We start from the raw sequence: 15,411 nt of genomic DNA, 5'->3' as shown, positions 1-15,411 counted from the left end.
CTACCTCCTACCTCAGAGATCGATCAGGGAACAGACTCTGGGGTCTGTTACCTCCTCTCCTCTGCCCACTGCTTCTGGGAAGGGGGCGGGCTGCTAGCTCACCATGCTTGCTGCACTGTCTCCAAAGAATCTTTCATTTTCTTTCAGGGTCACAGTCACTGGGGTTTTCCTCCGGGATTCCCTGTGGAAAAGAGACAATGGGACCAGGTGCCTATGGCAGGGTGTGTTCTCAGGAGCCTCAACACCCCACATACAATCAATCGTGCAGACACCAAAGTCTGCCGAGGGCACTACGAAGAACACACTGTGGCTTGGGGCGCAGACTCCCTTTCCCCACCCGACACTGCGGCCGCCCTCACTTGTTCAAGACAATCTCCATGGGCACTCCAGGTTTGACAATGGCCACCTTCATTGACTCACTGCCCAGGTCCACAGACATCACTGCCAGCGTGTCTGAAGGGGAAACAGATTTGTCAATTAGCCCCTCTTTCCCCACTTCCTGAGGCCCCGCTAATCAAAGCACACTTCTTTCTATGGAGAAAGTAAGACAGCAATAGACAAAGAAAAAGGTCTGGGTCTGGCAACCTAAGAGTCCAGAGTTTCCCACCACCAGCTTCTTTCCCCCTTCCCACCATGTATCATCCAACATTCACTCGTTTAAATTTCTTTTGATGCCTCTGTTGGGGTACACACCACTCAGTGCCAACAGGTCTGCCAAGAGCACAGCCATCAAGGCCCAACAGGCTAGCCTCCTCGGCCTCTGCCTCCTGACGGTGGCTGCCATTGTGTCTCTGGGGGAGGAGAAAAACAACACTTGTAACTGGATGCCCTGAGTGAAGGAGGCAGAACCTCATCCAGAACAGAGCTTTAAGATTCATACCTACTCTCTCCTCACCCAGGGCAGAGCAGTCTACATCCCATCCCCTCCCTCCCAATGAGAACCAAGCACTCTCAGCATTCTCAGAAGTGCCCACACAAAGGCCCAGGTGAAACAGCAGAGATCCTGGCCGCCAGCCACCACATCCCTAAATAAACGTAACAGGACAGGAGAAAGGAGACCAGGGCCTTCCGTCCACAGCATAGGCAGCAACTGGCGCACCCCAGCACTGTCCCTGCTGTCAGACACCTGGGGTGCGGCCAGGGATCCCCGCCCAGGACTCAACTACCTTCCTACACCTGGAGCTCCCCTGCTGGCGGGGAAAGCCGGGCCGGGCCTGGACGGGAACTGAGAGATGGTGACGTTGGGGGAGGCTGGGATGGAAGAAGGGCCTGTCTCATCCTCAGCATCCCCTCGGGTTGTCCCGCCCGCTCCCCTTCTCCATCCCATACCAGGCCCCGCTGCCTACTCAGACGCTGTGCCTGGAACGGTAAGGTTCCGCGCCGTTGGGTACCGAGCACCCCGAGTTCACCTAAGCCTCACCAGCCGAAGACGGCGGCTCCCACTCCCGGAAACGGGTCCTGGTCCACCCCTAAGACGTGGGGGCGCCCCGGGGACCGAGATGCAGGGCCAAGCGCACTGGCGTTTGTGCGATCCTCACTACCACTACCGGCCCGCCCCCGGAGCTAGCACGTTGCCTCCTCTAGGAGGGGTGGCCGGTCCCCATCGCCATCCCCACCCTCGCTACCTCTTGCTTCCGCTCCTGTGGCCCCAGCTCTGGGAAAAACGCGGCGGCGGACGGACCCACGAGGCCAGCAGCGCGCCCCTCAAGCCCGCGCCCTTCACAACTCCCCTCGGTTTACAAACTGTTACATTAGCCACCAACCTCCCGGCGGCGTCTCGCTCACCAGCCGGCCCCGGACGCGGCGTGCGCTCATTGGAGCCTCCGCCGCCCGGCCCTGCGCCGCGGGCCCGGCCCCGCCCCCCACCGCCGCGGCGCGCGTTCCCATTGGGCCACGTCCTAAGCCCGCCCCCTCCTCCGTCTCCGGCCCCTACCGGGGAGGCAGCGGAGGGGCCAGTCAACCAGTTGGAGGAAAACTGCCGATGCTGGCCGTGGATTGGTCCACGTCACGCGGCCCAGCGTCAGTCCCGGTGCGCTCCCGGGACTTTTCCGGCCGCGGCGCTGGATGTCTGACTCCCCGGGTCGGGAGTGACCGGTCCTTGGAACGAGTAGGCGCACGAGCGGTCTCGCGCTCGGCCCTATTCTTCTGGTCACCTGGGAGCTCCGGCCGAGGGGCAGGAAGGATCGGCATCCCCTCCGCAGCCACGCGGAAGAGGCGCTCGCTTGTTGGTCGGTATTGGCTTTGGCTGGAAATCAGAGAATGGCTGCGCTCTGTCTCAGTCCACCTCAACCCCGCTTTGTTTCTTTGAGGAAACTAAACCACCAGAGGAGAGATATTCGCTGATGGGTCGGAGATAACGCTTGTCTTCGTGGCAGAAGTTGGCCTGGACTCTTTAATTTGTATGAGAAGGAATATTCCAAACTGCAAATCGCTACACACAAGAGACGCTTTTAATATTTGTGAAGCTGTAATTGGTTAAGCACAGATGCACCACCTCCTGTTTCTCCTCCATTAAAGCTTGTGCACTTCCCTTTTTTTCTGAATTAAAGAACCTCGGGCAGGTATTGGCGCTTCTCACTTCCCTTTCTGTACTTTGCAGTCCCATAGAAATAATGCACGGTCCTTAGAGCACTTTCTTTTCCCAGTTTTACTGAGATGAGCGCACTTTTCTTAAACGTGGTATCAGTCGCCTCTCTCACGAAATCGACGCCTGGCCTTCCTTCACAGAAGGTTCTCGTGAAGGCCCTGGCTATGACAGCCAGGGCTTGGTTAAGGAACTCTTATCTGTTCCTTTCCCTACATTTTTTATGAGGCTTAGGGAGAGAGTCTGGTGTCTATGCTTAGAAGATAAACCTACTGGCAGTACCAGGGAAAGGTCTATTTTCCTTCCCTTTAAGAACAGTTCAGTGTTCAGGTAGCAGAGAAATTGGTAGAAATAGAAATTCGCTTAAAACGGTTTAATTACACAAATAATACACAAATGTAATTTTTTTTTTTTTTAAGGCAACGTTGTGTAGCATGCAGGATTTTAGTTCCCCAACCAGGGATGGAACCCGCGCCCCCTGCATTGGGAGCACAAAGTCTTAACCACTGGAGCACCATACACAAATGTAATCTTGAAAAAAGTTCCAATATTCTAGATAAAGCTAAATCCCTTTGATAATATCCACAACCTTACTCTGTCTGCGGTATCTGCTGTTATCAGATGTGTAACATTCCAGGCCTTTTCCTCTGTATTTACATATATGTGTTTTGAAACATGTAGCTGTTGTCTTTTTCTAAATGATAAAATGTTATACAATTAGATTGTTTGCAACTTGCTCTCTTTTTTTTTTTCGGTAACTCAAAATAAATCATGGAGCATTTTCCATACCAGTACATAAAGATTCACCTTGTTTACTGCTATAGAACATTCTATAGCATGGGGGTTGTTTAGCCATACTGATGAACACAGAAGTTGTCATTTCAGTTCCACAGAGAAAGATTTTGTTTCTCAATAACTGACTCTACTTTTGACCAGCTATCCAGTAGGGTAGATTCTTTCCATCCCTTTCAGGGTATGCATTTTAACATTTATTGGCCCTCTGTCGTCTGAAAGCATTGTGCTAGGTGCTGGGATTCCAGAGATGGGGACGACCTTGTCCCTTCCTTCAGAGGAGTCAGTCTGTTGGGAAACAAGTATGTTCATGGTTTCATGCACTTATTAAAAACCTGTTGAATGACTTAATTGGAAGAGTAAGAAAGTCAGTCTCCCCTGCTCCTAAGTGAGCTCCCACTCCCAGAATACCCTTGGTGGGAGCACAGTTTGCTGCAGCTACGCTTCTCGACCTGGGTGTCTGTCCCCCTGGGACGTGCAGCAGGTGCAAGTGCTCTGGGAAGTCACCTGTTTTGTTCTCTGACCAGAGAAGAGAATAGCATTTCACAAGGGCAAGTTGTAAAACAATGGGAAATTTTTAATGTAAAACACCTGATTTAGATTAACTAAGACAGCTGACTCCACTAGTTCTCCAGAATAACCTGTAATAACATTTGAGGACTACATCCCTTCCCCCACACTGTGTAGAAACCCAAGGGAAGAAAGTTGCCATCTTGCAGAACATGTGCCAAACTGACAGAAGACTAAAATGAATATATTAGCCAGAGCACATTCATACATTATAAACCATGCACATTATGTTATGGGCTGAGGGCAATGTTGATTATGGCGAACATAATCCAGGAGAATTTAAAAAATTTGTTGTCACCCAGCAACCCCATTCTTAGGTGTATATCTAACAAATGTAGAGACTGTTTATAATAGCTTAATTCATAAGGGCCCAAAATTGAATACTACCCGAATGCCCATCAATAGTTGGATAGATAAATAAATAGTGGTAGATTCACACAATGGAATTCTGTACAGCAATGAAAACAATTGGTCTACTATTACATTCAACAACTTAAATGAATCCCACAAACAATATTGAGTGAAAGAAGCCAGAAGCCAAAGAGCACACAGTTTATGACTTCACTTGTATAAAGTTTAAAAACAGGCAAAATTAAGTTACAGTGATAAAGTTGGGATGATGCTTACCCTTTCAGGGTAAGAAGAGGGCGTAGGGCAGGCTTTTGGGATGCTGGTTGCAGTGGCTTTGGGAAAATTCAATGGATTGTAGTATGTACACTTTTCTGTTTGCATGTTATACTTCAATAAAAAATTTAAAAATTATTTTGTATGTGTCATACAAAGGACTAGAGGGTTTGATTTTACTGTAACCTTAGGCAGGAGAAGCACCAGGATAAGTTGGTTTTTTTTCTATTTTTATAAAAATGTTTTTAGAATTACAAAAGAAATGTCTGGTTATTGAAGAAAACTGGAGGAACATAGGAAAAACAAAGAATAAAAGCCACTCGAGATAGCCTCATTCACCAGAGGGCAGACAGCAGAAGCAAGAAGAACTACAATTCTGCAGCCTGTGGAAGGAAAACCACATTCACAGAAAGATAGACAAGATGAAAAGGCAGAGGACTTTGTACCAGATGAAGGAACAGGATAAACCCCCAGAAAAACAACTAAATGAAGTGGAGATAGGCAACCTTCCATAAAAAGAATTTAGAATAGTGATGGTGAAGGTGATCCAGGACCTCGGAAAAAGAATGGAGGCAAAGATTGAGAAGATGCAAGAAATGTTTAACAAAGACCTAGAAGAATTAAAGAACAAACACCCAGAAGAATTAAAGAACAAACAAACAGAGATGAACAATACAATAACAGAAATGAAAAATACACTAGAAGGAATCAATAGCAGAAAAACTGAGGAAGAAGAATGGATAAGTGACCTGGAAGACAGAATGGTGGAATTCACTGCCGTGGAACAGAATAAAGAAAAAAGAATGAAAAGAAATAAGATTGAAAAGAAATGAAGACAGCCTAAGAGAGCTCTGGGACAACATTAAATGCAACAACATTCACATTATAGGGGTCCCAGAAGGAGACGAGAGAGAGAAAGAACCCGAGAAAATATTTGAAGAGATTATAGTCGAAAACTTTCCTAACATGGGAAAGGAAATAGCCACCCACGTCCAGGAAGTGCAGAGAGTCCCAGGAAGGATAAACCCAAGGAGAAACATGCCAAGACACATAGTAATCAAGTTGACAAAAATTAAAGACAAAGAAAAATTATTCAAAGCAACAAGGGAAAAATGACAAATAACATACAAGGGAACTCCCATAAGGTTAACAGCTGATTTCTTCAGCAGAAACTCTACAAGCCACAAGGGACTGGCACGATATATTTAAAGTGATGAAAGGGAAGAACCTACAACCAAGGTTACTCTACCTGGTGAGGATCTCATTCAGATTCAACAGAAATCAAAAGCTTTACAGATAAGCAAAAGCTAAGAGAATTCAGCATCACCAAACCAGCTCTACAACAAACACTGAAGGAACTTCTCCAAGTGGGAAACACAAGAGACAAAAAAGGACCTATAAAAACAAACTCAAAACAATTAAGAAAATGGTAATAGGAACACACATATCGATAATTACCTTAAACGTGAATGGATTACATGCTCCAACCAAAAGACACAGGCTCGCGGAATGGATACAGAAACAAGACAGCGTATATAAGCTGTCTACAAGAGACCCACTTCAGACCTAGGGACACTACAGACTGAAAGTGAAGAGATGGAAAAAGATATTCCATGCAAATGGAAATCAAAAGAAAGCTGGAGTAGCAATACTCATATCAGATAAAATAGACTTTAAAATAAAGAATGTTACAAGAGACAAGGAAGGACACTACATAATGATCAAGGGATCAATCCAAGAAGAAGATATAACAATTATAAATATATACGCACCCAACATAGGAGCACCTCAATACATAAGGCAACTGCTAGCAGCTATAAAAGAGGAAATCGACAGTAACACAATAATAGTGGGGGACTTTAACACCTCACTTACACCAATGGACAGATCATCCAGAGAGAAAATTAATAAGGAAACACAAGCTTTAAATGACACAATAGACCAGACAGATTTAATTGATATTTATAGGACATTCCATCCTAACACAGCAGATTACATTTTCTTCTCAATTGCACATGGAACATTCTCCAGGATAGATCACATCTTGGGTCACAAATCAAGCCTCAGTAAATTTAAGAAAACTGAAATCGTATCAAGCATCTTTTCTGACCACAATGCTATGAGATTAGAAATCAGTTACAGGGAAAAAAACGTAAAAAACACAAACACATGGAGGCCAAACAATACGTTACTAAATAACCAAGAGATCACTGAAGAATTCAAAGAGGAAATCAAAAAATACCTAGAGACAAATGACAATGAAAACATGACAATCCAAAACCTATGGGATGCAGCAAAAGCAGTTCTAAGAGGGTAGTTTATAGCAATACAAGCCTACCTCAAGAAACAAGAAAAATCTCAAATAAACAATCTAACTTTACACCTAAAGGAACTAGAGAAAGAAGAACAAACAAAACCCAAAGTTAGTAGAAGGAAAGAAATCATAAAGATCAAAGCAGAAATAAATGAAATAGAAATGAAGAAAATAATAACAAAGATCAATAAAATTAAAAGCTGGTTCTTGAGAAGATAAACAAAATTGATAAACCATTAGCCAGACTCATCAAGAAAAAGGAGAGGATTCAAATCAAAAAAATTAGAAATGAAAAAGGAGAAGTTACAACGGACACCGCAGAAATACAAAGCATCCTAAGAGACTACTACAAGCAATTCTATGCCAATAAAATGGACAACCTGGAAGAAATGGACAAATTCTTAGGAAGGTATAACCTTCCAAGACTGAACCAGGAAGAAATAGAAAATACGAACAGACCAATCACAAGGAATGAAATTGAAACTGTGATTAAAAATCTTCCAACAAAAAAAAAAAAAAAAAAAATCTTCCAACAAACAAAAGTCCAGGACCAGATGGCTTCCCAGGTGAATTCTATCAAACATTTAGAGAAGAGCTAACACCCAACCTTCTCAAACTCTTCCAAAAAATGGCAGAGGAAGGAACGCTCCCAAACTCATTCTATGAGGTCACCATCACCCTGATACCAAAACCAGACAAACATGTCACAAAAAAAGAAAACTACAGGCCAATATCACTGATGAACATAGAAGCAAAAATCCTCAACAAAATACTAGCAAACAGAATCCAACAACACATTAAAAGGATCATACACCATGATCAAGTGGGATTTATCCCAGGGATGCAAGTATTCTTCAATATATGCAAATCAATGTGATACACCATATTAACAAATTGAAGAAGAAAAACCATATGATCATCTCAATAGATGCAGAAAAAGCTTCTGACAAAATTCAACACCCATTTATGATAAAAACTCTCCAGAAAGTGGGCATAGAGGGAACCTACCTCAATATAATAAAGGCCATATATGACAAACCCACAGCAAACATCATTCTTTTTTTTTTTTTATTTTTGGAACTCCTTTATTTATTTATTTATTTATTTTTGGCTGTGTTGGGTCTTCGTTTCTGTGCGAGGGCTTTCTGTAGTTGCGGCAAGCGGGGGCCACTCTTCATCGCGGTGCGCGGGCCTCTCACTGTCGCCGGCCTCTCTTTTTGTGGAGCACAGGCTCCAGACGCACAGGCTCAGTAGTTGTGGCTCACGGGCCTAGTTGCTCCTCGGCATGTGGGATCTTCCCAGACCAGGGCTCGAACCCGTGTCCCCTGCATTGGCAGGCAGATTCTCAACCACTGCGCCACCAGGGAAGCCCCGCAAACATCATTCTTAATGGTGAAAAACTGAAAGCATTTCCTCGAAGATGAAGAACAAGACAAGGATGTCCACTCTCACCACTATTATTCAACACAGTTTTGGAAGTCCTAGCCATGGCAATCAGAGAAGGAAAAGAAGTAAAAGGAATACAAATTGGAAAAGAAGTAAAACTGTCAGTGTTTGCAGATGACATGATACTATACATAGAGAATGCTAAAAATGCCACCAGAAAACTACTAGAGCTAATCAATGAATTTGGTAAAGTTGCAGGATACAAAATTAATGCACAGAAATCTCTTGCATTCCTATACACTAACAACGAAAGATCAGAAAGAGAAATTAAGGAAACAATCCCATTCACCATTGCAACAAACAGAATAAAATACCTAGGAATAAACCTACCTAAGGAGGTAAAAGACCTGTACTCAGAAAACAGTAAGACACTGATGAAAGAAATCAAAGATGACACAAACAGATGGAGAGCTATACCATGCTCTTGGATTGGAAGAATCAATATTGTGAAAATGACTCTACTACCCAAAGCAATCTACAGATTCAATGCAATCCCTATCAAATTACCAGTGGCATTTTTTACAGAACTAGAACAAAAAATCTTAAAATTTGTATGGAGACACAAATCTACAAACAACAAATGCTGGAGAGGGTGTGGAGAAAAGGAACCCTCTTGCACTGTTGGTGGGAATGTAATTTGATACAGCCACTATGGAGAACAGTATGGAGGTTCCTTAAAAAACTAAAAATAGAATTACCATATGGCCCAGCAATCCCACTACTGGGCATATACCCAGAGAAAACCATAATTCAAAAAGAGACATGTACCACAATGTTCATTGCAGCACTATTTACAATAGCCAGGTCATGGAAGCAACCTAAATGCCCATCTACAGACGAATGAATAAAGAAGTTGTGGTACATATATACAATGGAATATTACTCAGCCATAAAAAGGAACGAAATTGGGTCATTTGTTGAGACGTGGATGGATCTAGAGACTGTCATACAGTGTGAAGTAAGTCAGAAAGAGAAAAACAAACATCGTATATTAACGCATATATGTGGAACCTAGAAAAACGGTACAGATGAACCGGTTTGCAGGGCAGAAATAGAGACACAGATATAGAGAACAAACGTATGGACACCAAGGGGGGCATAGTGGCAGGGGGGTGAGGGGGTGGTGGTGGGATGAACTGGGAGATTGGGAATGACATGTATACACTGATATGTATAAAATAGATAACTAATAAGAACCTACTGTACAAAAAATAAATAAAATAAAATTCAAAAAAAAAGAATAAAAACCACTCACAATTCCATTTTCTAGATTAAATCACTTATAGTATTATAATGTATATCAATCGATACACACTCTTTTAACAGGTTCCTATGTCATATTTTTCCCCTCCAGAATTTTCAGTGGCTATATTTATGGAATTATAGCACAGAGAAATACAATATTTAATTACCAAGGACTTACCTGGTGGCACAGTGGTCAAGAATCCGCCTGCCAATGCAGGGGACACGGGTTCGAGCCCTAGTCCGGGAAGATCCCACATGCCACGGAGCAACGAAGCCTGTGTGCCACAACTAGTGAGCCTGAGCTCTAGAGGCCATGAGCCACAACTACTGAGCCTGCATGCCACAACTACTGAAGCCCACGCACCTGGAGCCCGTGCTCTGCAACAAGAGAAGCCACTGCAATGAGAAGCCCGCGCACCACAACGAAGAGTAGCCCCCACTCGCAAAAACTAGAGAAAGCCTGTGTGCAGCAACGAAGACCCAGCGCAGCCAAAAATAATAAATAAATTAATTAATTTTTAAAATTACCAAAATTACTATTTGACAATTAAGATGTTCTCTGTACTGTTATAAAATTGCAATGGACACATTTATTGATAAATTTTTATGTAACTCTATCCCTTATAATCTACCTAGGATAAATTTCTAAAAGTGGAGGGCTTCCCTGGTGGCGCAGTGGTTGAGAATCCACCTGCCAATGCAGGGGACATGGGTTCGAGCCCTGGTCCAGGAGATCCCACATGCCACGGAGCAACTAAGCCCGTGCGCCACAACTACTGAGCCTGCGCTCTAGAGCCTGTGAGCCACAACTACTGAAGCCCGCGTGCCTATAGACCATGCTCTGCAACAAGAGAAGCCATGGCAATGAGAAGCCCGCACAGCGCAACGAAGAGTAGCCACTGCTCGCTGCAACTAGAGAACACAACTAGAGAAAGCCCATACACAGCAACAAAGACCCAACGCAGCCAAAAGTAAATAAATAAATTTATAAAAGTGGAAATGTGGCCTTAAATCCTGGTTTTTAGGCATTTGATACATATTGCCAAATTGCCCTCCAGAAAGGTTTACCAATATGCACTCCCCAACAGCAGTGGATGACAGCCCCTGTATCCTTACTAACATTAGAATATTAATTCATTTTTAAAGTCTTGGTGGGAATTCCCTGGTGGTCCAGTAGTTAGGACTCTGGGCTTCCACTGCAGGGGGCACGGGTTTGATCCCTGGTTGGAGAACTAAGATCCCGCAAGCTGCATGGCATGGCCAAAAGGAAAAAAAATAAAGTCTTGTCATTATGAGGGGTTTTTTTCTTTTAATATTTATTTATTTATTTATTTTTGGCTGCATTGGTTCTTAGTTGTGGTGCACGGGCTCTTCTTTGCAGTGTGCGGGCTCCATGGCACGTAGGCTCTGTAGTTGTGGCACGCGGGCTCTGTAGTTGTGGCACGTGGGCTCAGTAGTTGCGGCGGCACGGGGCTTCTCTCTAGTTGCAGCGCGTGGGCTCCAGAGCGCACGGGCTCAGTAGTTGTGGTGCGTGGGCTCAGTAGTTGCGGCATGCGGGCTTAGTTGCCCTGTGGCACATGGGATCTTATTTCCCCAACCAGGGATTGAACCCGTGTCCCCTGCACTGGGAGGCAGATTCTTAACCACTGGATCACCAGGGAAGTCCCAGCATTATAAGTTTTAATAAAATGACGGGGGGTGATGAGGACACAAAGGCTTAGGAACATTTCTCAGCTTGCATTGAGATGGGGATTATTATGTGTCAAGGAGAGAAAGCAAGACTTTTAGGGTTCTTGAATTCTATGACTTCATGATCACATAGAAAAATGACTGAGACTTATGAACAAATTTATGGACTTGAGTGCTCTTTAAAAAATAACTGATCACACAGAATACAGGGCTTTGGAGTCTGCAGACCTGGATTTGTCTGTGAACCCCACTACTTCCTACCTGTGTGACTCTAGGCAAGTTGTTTAGCTCTCCTGAGCCTCAGTTTCGACATCATTTAAAGAGGCATGCTGGTATGTGCCTCACAGGGTTGGTGTCAAGATTAAAGAAGGCGGTAGGGACTTCCCTGGTGGCACAGTGGATAAGACTCCACGCTCCCAATGCAGGGGGCCCGGGTTCAATCCCTGGTCAGGAAACTAGATTCCACATGCATGCTGCAACTAAGAGTTCATGTGCCACAACTAAGGAGCCTGTGTGCCGCAACTAAGGAGCGGGCGAGTTGCAACTAAGGAGCCCTGGAGCCACAACTAAGGAGCCTGCCTGCTGCAACTAAGGCCCAGTGCAAATAAATAAATAAATAAATGAATAAAAAAGAGCCTGTTTAGTGGTTCTTCTAACTTAAAAAAAAAAAAGAAGTTAATAAAGTGCTTTACACAGGGCTTGGGACATCCTAAGCACCAAATATACATTAGTTAACTTTTTATTGTTTTTGTTTTTTGTCTAGAGAAATAAAACTAAAAGATGTGCACTATTGCAGTGTTAAAAGCTTGGTTAAGTGCTTTGCCAAGTTCATGGGGAATTTCTCTTTTTGTAGGCTAGATTTTCACAATCAATAATCAGTTAATTGCTTCTTTCTCCTGTTTCATGGTAGCCTTGGAGCCCTGGACTCTCTTATACTGTAAGACCTCTGAGTTTATTTTAGGTTGACCTTCTTGTTCCTAAAGTGGAAACTGCTGCTAGCCTTTTTAGGGGCTAAGAGAAAAAAAACAGACTTTCCAGTAGTCTAGAAAATGGTTTCTCCCAGAGAGCCAGATGAAGGGGGGAAATGATAGAAAATAAAAGCTTGCAGCTAGCACAAGTAGTGTTCCTGTTCTGCTCTAGTGGAAATGACTGTTGTACATCATGGGCTGAAGTTGGCTGAAGGGCAAAAGAAAGGGCATTGCTAGGCAATTCTTGATTCTGAGTTGTGATCTCTTTAATTTCAAGCTAAAGACTTGCGTTGCTTCTTCATCTTTAGTCTCCTCAGAACTCCAGTTCTCAGTACGCAGAACTGTAAGTGAATCTGTACACTCGATCATTTTCTGTGTAGTCAGCCTTCTTATCTTCCTCACTATACTGAAGTTCCTGGATTCAGACAAGCATAACTAAAAGTTAAACCCCGGTGTGTGTTCTGACAAGTGTGGCCTAGCTTTACACCCCAGCAAACCATTTAGTTAAAGGTTAGGGAACTGAAGAACTCATGTTTTATTTCCACAGGACTTTGATGTTTTTGCCCAGAGAGAATCACCTGAACCTCTTTGAGACTCTGTTTCTCATCAGAGATAATGATACTTCTGCAGATGGTTGCTATGAAGAATCCATGAAAAGTGAAAGCACTTTGTTATGTATCATTCACTATATGAAATTAAGGACTGGTATCCAGAAAAGATGAAGACTCTAATTCAAGAAGATACATGCACCCCAATGTTCGTAGCAGCACTATCTACAATAGCCAAGACACGGAAGCAAACTAAATGTCCATCGACAGGGACTTCCCTGGTGGCCCAGTGGTTAAGAATCGCCTTCCAATGCAGGGGACCTGGGTTCGATCCCTGGTCGGGAAACTAAGATCCCACATACTGCGGGGCAACCAAGCCCAAGCGCCACAACTACTGAGCCCATGCGCTCTAGAGCCTGCAAGCCACAATTAGAGAGAAGCCTGTGTGCCGCAACGCAAGACCCCACCTGCCACAACTAAGACCTGACACAGCCAAATAAATAAATATTTTTAAAAAATGTCCATTGGCAGATGAATGGATAGAGATGTGACATATATACACACACGCACACACACACACACACACACACACACACACACACACACAATGGAATATTACTCAGCCATAAAAAAGAATGAAATCATGCCATTTGCAGCAACATGGATGGACCTAGATTATCATACTAAGTGAAGTAAATCAGAGAAAGATAAATATCATATGATATCATTTATATGTGGAATCTAAAAAAAGATACAAATGAACTTATTTACAAAACAGAAATAGACTCACAGACATAGAAAACAAACGGTTACCAAAGGGAAAAAGGGGGGAGGGATAAATTGGGAATTTGGAGTTAATAGATACACACTACTATATATAAAAGAGATAAACAGCAAGGACCTACTGTATAGCACAGGGAACTATATTCAATAACTATAACGGAAAAGAATCTGAAAAAGAATATACGTATATACTGAATCACCTTGCCATACACCTGAAACATTGTAAATCAACTATACTTCAATTATAAAAAAGAAATTAAGGGCTGGATACTGTCAGTCCTGTTTATGTCTGTCCCTATGGTGGTGGTCAAACTCGCCAGGAACAGTTAGTACTGAACACGTATTGGTCAAAAAGAGGAAAGGAAGGAAGGCAGCAAGTCTGAAGAGGTGCCATGGGTCCTCTTGTGGGCCAGTTATCTGCCTGTGTACCCCCATCAACAAGACGATCCAGTGCGCATGGGCCTTACCAGGTTCAGACATCAAAGGAAGATGCTGAGCCTCTATCATTGGACAGTAGGGGGAGCACGCCGCACATCAGCAACAAAGATGCCATTCTGCTGTTCACACCTCTTTGCTTTCACTTTGCTTCCTTTAACATATATTATCCATAGTCTTAACAACTGACATAACATACGATCTAAAAATTCTAATGAATAGTACAGAATACGCTCAGCAGGTGAAAGCTGGTCCCATCTACTCCCCATTTGTGCTTCTGCCCGCGGATTGAGATCCTGAACTAGTTCCAATACCTGTGTGACAAAGAAGAAAGAAATCTGGGCTGGAAATCAGGCAATCTGTGTGCCTTCCCCTCATTTATTTCTTTAGACAAATGGACACTACCTTTCCCGTCAACAAGACCAAGGAGAGGAGGTGATAAGAGGAAAATCATCCACATTCATTGCTTCAACCAAACATGGAGTATCTACCAGGCTCTGTTAGACCTGGTTCCTGGTAACCAAGATACAGGTCCTACTCTCTGGGAACTCCGGGGAAGGAATAAAGAGTAAAATGCTCTGAAAACAAAAAGCTGTGGGGGGTAAGGATGCAAAAATGAACTTCACAAATACTAACCACATGGCCACTTTTTCATATGCATACTATCTCAAATGACTGTGTCACTCCTGTTTGTAGATTCCTGTGGCACACAAACAGTACACCTGCAGTTTTCCACGTGGACAGCTGGTTTAGCCCGAGTTGGGACTGGTGGGTACCATGGAGTGTCTTAGACACCACTCATTAAATCACTCAGTGCTCAGAGCTGCCGCTTCAAGGCTCTTTGCTGTGCTCTGCTTACGTGCCATACCCTGCCACTATGGCAACGAGAGAAAGGCCAGGTTCTTGGAGTTCCTGCCCCATCAGTATTTCCCAGCTTCCTTAAGAAACATGTTTTAGGTGCCCATTACATGCCACGCGCTCTGACAGAGGGACACAAAAACGAATATAAGACACTGACTAGAGTTCACAATCCGTATCTGGTGGCAGACACAAACCTCTAACTTCAATTCTCCTCTTCTACAGCCGAAAAACCAGTTTCACATACACGGGTTCATTTAGGCCTCAAAACAGTCCTATGAGGGCAGAAGGTAATTCACCTAGGCACAGCGGGTTACAATTCACAAAGCGCGTGACATTTGATCCTCATTCTTGATCCCTCATTGCCTGCGAATTTAATAAAGGAGGAAACTGATGCTCAAAGAGGTGAAGGTCTAGCTCTTAACAAGCATTTCAGCCAGGGCACTTACAGAGCCGGCAAAACCGCAAAATGCGGAGCGAGCGGCAGGCTGGGGACACTGCCTCAAGCTGCGGCGCGCACTCTCCCAGCAGGGGGAAGCTGTCAAGGCGACTGGA

The 15,411-nt window shown here is 44.0% G+C and overlaps 1 protein-coding gene across 4 annotated transcripts in view; it reads right to left on the bottom strand.

Moving 5' to 3' along the window:
* The window catches only part of HYOU1 (hypoxia up-regulated 1), a 25,565-nt gene extending 10,154 nt beyond the window's left edge, over positions 1 to 15,411 (bottom strand). The window contains exons 1-4 of one of the 4 annotated variants that reach the window (XM_082411061.1): positions 15,306 to 15,411; positions 694 to 791; positions 360 to 453; positions 103 to 181 (exon numbers count right to left, since the gene is read on the bottom strand). In XM_082411061.1, the coding sequence (XP_082267187.1) occupies positions 103 to 181; positions 360 to 453; positions 694 to 784 (264 nt within the window). In that variant the 5' untranslated portion in view covers positions 785 to 791; positions 15,306 to 15,411. Of the gene's footprint in view, positions 1 to 102; positions 182 to 359; positions 454 to 693; positions 792 to 1,625; positions 1,847 to 15,305 lie in introns of those variants that run through there. The other 3 variants (XM_082411060.1, XM_082411059.1, XM_082411062.1) reach the window with 3 other exon arrangements.

The sequence above is a fragment of the Balaenoptera physalus genome, assembly GCF_965194825.1.
Source record: "Balaenoptera physalus genome assembly, chromosome: 10".
In the NCBI taxonomy this organism is placed as follows: Eukaryota; Metazoa; Chordata; class Mammalia; order Artiodactyla; family Balaenopteridae; genus Balaenoptera; species Balaenoptera physalus.
The sequence above is the reverse complement of the archived record's forward strand: the minus strand, read 5'-3'. Positions and strand labels throughout refer to the sequence as shown.